The 4,156-nt window shown below is 34.6% G+C and overlaps 2 protein-coding genes across 2 annotated transcripts; one reads left to right on the top strand and one right to left on the bottom strand.

Moving 5' to 3' along the window:
• The first annotated feature begins 1,089 nt into the window (after window positions 1-1,089).
• LOC108559457 (glucosylceramidase-like) lies at window positions 1,090-3,400 on the top strand. Its single transcript, XM_017916755.1, has 9 exons — window positions 1,090-1,208; window positions 1,336-1,651; window positions 1,702-1,855; window positions 1,910-2,194; window positions 2,254-2,364; window positions 2,419-2,563; window positions 2,623-2,699; window positions 2,758-3,032; window positions 3,169-3,400. Exons 1-9 carry the CDS (start codon window positions 1,172-1,174, stop codon window positions 3,269-3,271), a joined length of 1,503 nt encoding a protein of 500 aa, XP_017772244.1. The 5' UTR covers window positions 1,090-1,171; the 3' UTR covers window positions 3,272-3,400.
• Window positions 3,281-3,956, bottom strand: LOC108559458 (uncharacterized protein C15orf61 homolog). Its single transcript, XM_017916756.1, has 3 exons — window positions 3,708-3,956; window positions 3,462-3,645; window positions 3,281-3,408 (listed from the first exon to the last, which is right to left on the bottom strand). The coding sequence occupies exons 1-3, from the start codon at window positions 3,840-3,842 to the stop codon at window positions 3,281-3,283; spliced, it is 447 nt and encodes a 148-aa protein (XP_017772245.1). The 5' UTR covers window positions 3,843-3,956.
• Window positions 3,957-4,156: the final 200 nt, after the last annotated feature.

The raw sequence follows: 4,156 nt of genomic DNA, 5'->3' as shown, positions 1-4,156 counted from the left end.
CAAATAAATATAGCATTTCATATCTCAAGATCTGTGTTTGATACTTTTTTTTTGTAATTTCTGGAAAGGAAAATATGCAACATAAACAGAAAAGTTTTGTAAGATATTAGAAGATGCTTGAATGCTCACTTAAACCATTTAAACCATTGGTGGTTGCCGACAACCAGATTAAAACTTTAATTGAAAATAATGGGATTAGTTGATTGCATTGAATGAACAAAATCTCAGCTGCGATTTATTGATCAAACGCAATGAAAGTGCGAAAATAAAATTATATAATGAATATAAACAAATAAATATAGCATTTCATATCTCAAGATCTGTGTTTGATAGTTTTTTTTTGTAATTTCTGGAAAGGAAAATATACAAGATAAACAGAAAAAATATGTAAGATATTAGAAGATGCTTGAATGCTCACTTAAACCATTTAAACCATTGGTAGTTGCCGACAACCAGATTAAAACTTTAATTGAAAATAATGGGATTAGTTGATTGCATTGAATGAACAAAATCTCAGCTGCGATTTATTGATCAAACGCAATGAAAGTGCGAAAATAAAATTATATAATGAAAATAAATAAATAAATATAGCATTTCATATCTCAAGATCTGTGTTTGATAGTTTTTTATTTGTAATTTCTGGAAAGGAAAATATGCAACATAAACAGAAAAGATATGTAAGATATTAGAAGATGCTGTAAGAAAAATTGGTTTGCAAAATTTCATGTTGATGATACGATGTGTGAAGATCTTGAATGCTCACTTAAACCATTGGTAGTTGCCGACAACCAGATTAAAACTTTAATTGAAAATAATGGGATTAGTTGATTGCATTGAATGAACAAAATCTCAGCTGCGATTTATTGATCAAACGCAATGAAAGTGCGAAAATAAAATTATATAATGAATATAAATAAATAAATATAGCATTTCATATCTCAAGATCAACAATAATGGAAAACAATGAAAGATAATCGAGCACTTGCAAATCAAAACTCTCGAAAGATAAACACCACAAATAAATGATAAATTGTAGTCAAGTGCGTTTACATATGCACAAGCAGTATATTAGGAAGGCTTCAACTAAATAAAAGCTACATAAAGCGTTCGGATCTTTAACAAACGCGACACATGTAACTCGATTGGCGAGCCGAACAGCAGGAAACGAGCAATGCGTTTAGTTGTTATACTGTTAGTCCTTCCCTTCGGTAAGTGCATATAAATCTCATAATCTGCAATTCAACTGCTTTAAAACACACAAGAAAATCATCTCTAATAAGCTAATTTCTCGAGCATCAAGAAAATTCTAATATTTTAATGTTTTTTACCATCCAGTGGTTGGAAGTCAAGACTGCGACCATAGGGATTTCAACAATGGTGCGACCGTGTGCGTCTGCACGGCAGATTATTGCGATACCATCGATCCCGTTGAGAAGCAACCGGAGGGTAGTTACGTCCTGTACACGAGCAACAAACGTGGGCATAGATTGACAAAGACTACCGGGAATTTCGGGAAAGCTTCGGGTAAGGCTTTGACCATAAACAGGTTAAAGACTTACCAGGAGATCATCGGATTCGGTGGAGCGTTTACCGATGCCGTCGGTGTGAACCTCATGGGATTGAACGAGAAAGCAAGAGAACATCTTCTTAGGTATAAATATAATATAATTTCGCGATTTGCAACTGGTGTTGATTTTCAAGATCATACTTTTCGGAGGACGGGATCGAGTATAACATGGTGCGAGTCCCAATCGGCGGAACCGATTTCTCCACCTACGGGTATTCGTATTTGGACCAAGACCCGACCTTCTCCGCCGAAAACTACACTTTGTCGAAGGAAGACTTCGAACTGAAAGTATTTATTTAGATAATTGTTATATGAATTAATCTGTGATCAATTGCGTATTAGTTGCCGTTGATCAAGGCTGCTGAGAGGATGTCGAATAAGAAATTGGACTTTCTGGCGTCGGCTTGGATTTCTCCTAAAGAATGGAAGACCAACAACGATTACGCTGGCTCCGGTTTCCTCAAGCAGGAATATTACCAGGCGTGGGTGGACTATTGCTTGAGGTTTTTGGATCTGTACAAAGAGCAAGGCGTGGAGTTCTGGGGCATCACCACCGGAAACGAACTCAGCTTGGTCTTGGCTCCATTCAATAGAATACCGACAGTGGGTTTCACACCTAAGAATCACGTAAACCATTTTTTATTTAATATTTGCATTTCAATACTAACGCTATTCATTGAAACCAGACTAAGTGGGTGAGGGACAATTTAGGGCCAACCATTAAGAATTCTTCCTACGCTGATTTGAAAGTGATTGCGTTGGATGACCAAAGATTTTTGCTTCCAATTTTAGAAAAGGTATTCGGTTTGTAATTCTTTTAGAAAATATAAATTAAAATAGTATTGTTATAGCAATTAGAAGATCAAGAGTTCAAGAAGTATTTGGATGGAGTTGGCATTCACTGGTATTGGGATATGATTGTACCGATCAAATGGGTGGCCAATTTTCACGAGAAACACCCTGATTTATTCCTTCTTGGAACTGAAGCTTGCAGAGGTATATAATTGATTATCCACGATTCATTAACTAAGTAAATAGAATCATATTTCACGCAGGAACGTTCATCTTTGAAGATGCTGTAAAATTGGGATCATGGGACAGAGCTGAAGATTATGCTACTGATATTATTGATGTAAGGCATATTTCATTGCAATACTAATAACCCTTACATTTTACATATTACACTTCAGGATTTAGAAAACTGGCTGGGTGGTTGGATGGATTGGAACGTTGCTCTGGATTTGACAGGGGGACCAACGTATATCAACAACAACGTCGATTCACCTATAATTGTTAACGCAACCAATGGGGAATTCTTTAAACAACCCATGTTCTATATTATGGGACACTTCTCCAAATTCCTGCCGAAGCAATCGATTCGTTTCGACATTGATAAACACGAGAATTTAAAAGTAATCGCCTTTCAAAGACCTGATAATGGAACGACCATCGTTGTCTTAAACAAGTAATTATTTACGTTTTAATTATTTTGATAACCCCATCAAATCACATACAAATTATCTATTGATACCAGTATATGAACTTCACAAATTTAAAACATATTGAAATATGTTATAAACGTTAATATTTGTCCATTTCAGGAGCAACAATTACGTGGAAGCCTTTAGAATATACGACGAAGATCGCGGCGAGATTCTTATGGACATCTCACCTAGATCCATATCAACTATATTATATTGGTAGAGCTAACCTTTAGTATCTTGAGCCTTTGTCTTCAGGATAGAGGAAGTAAATAGTTACCGGGCCTTTAGCAGTATGCACCACTTCCAAATGTTTGATTAAAAATTTCGCTGCAATACCGTACGCTAAACAGGGTATTCCTACAACAACAAAATGTAATCTTTCCTAAAAAAATAAACTAAAACTGCATTACCCAAGTTACAAACTTTGATGAATCTGAAGAAATAATCGTCCACAGTTAAATCCTGCTCAGCACGTTTAGAGCAATGGTATTTGATGTACGGATAACAGCCTGTCCTTAATATGTGATAGTTTGATTCGCCCACTTTCCAATTGAAATGAGATTTACCCCATTGGTCATCAACGATACTGCTGTACTGTAAATTTTAAAAAATTTAAAAAGATACACTTAATAATTAACACTTTCTCATTGCTGTACCTTAATAAAGTATGATGTCCATGGGGGCTCACTGCACTGAGTTAGATAAGAGGACAACACCTCGGATACTGTTGGTTTATCAGAAATTACTTTATTAAACACTGATAACTTGCGAAGATGTTTACTTGCAAACATCTATATGCTATATTTATAACAAGAAAAATTTATCTTATCATTTTGTTTTTCACTACATTGACTTTTTTAGTCTTAAATATCTTGTTCATAAGTTGTTTTTTTTATTTTGATGTAACGGAGGTTATGTACATTTGGTTGCCTGTATTCTAGGCTCAAATATTTAAAAAAAAATCTCAAGAAAACAATTAAGAAATTTAACAACACAAATTCGTGATCGCTCCAAACTTTTTAAGGAAATTTTTAAATAAAAAAAACTATGTATTTGCAACATTACATAATTGATTCCATTCCATGATGATAAGTTAATTCAGCGT

The sequence above is a fragment of the Nicrophorus vespilloides genome, unplaced genomic scaffold (assembly GCF_001412225.1).
Source record: "Nicrophorus vespilloides isolate i.1.1-1 unplaced genomic scaffold, Nicve_v1.0, whole genome shotgun sequence".
Classification (NCBI taxonomy): Eukaryota; Metazoa; Arthropoda; class Insecta; order Coleoptera; family Silphidae; genus Nicrophorus; species Nicrophorus vespilloides.
Note: the sequence above shows the minus strand (reverse complement) of the source record. Positions and strands in the feature narration are given on the sequence as shown.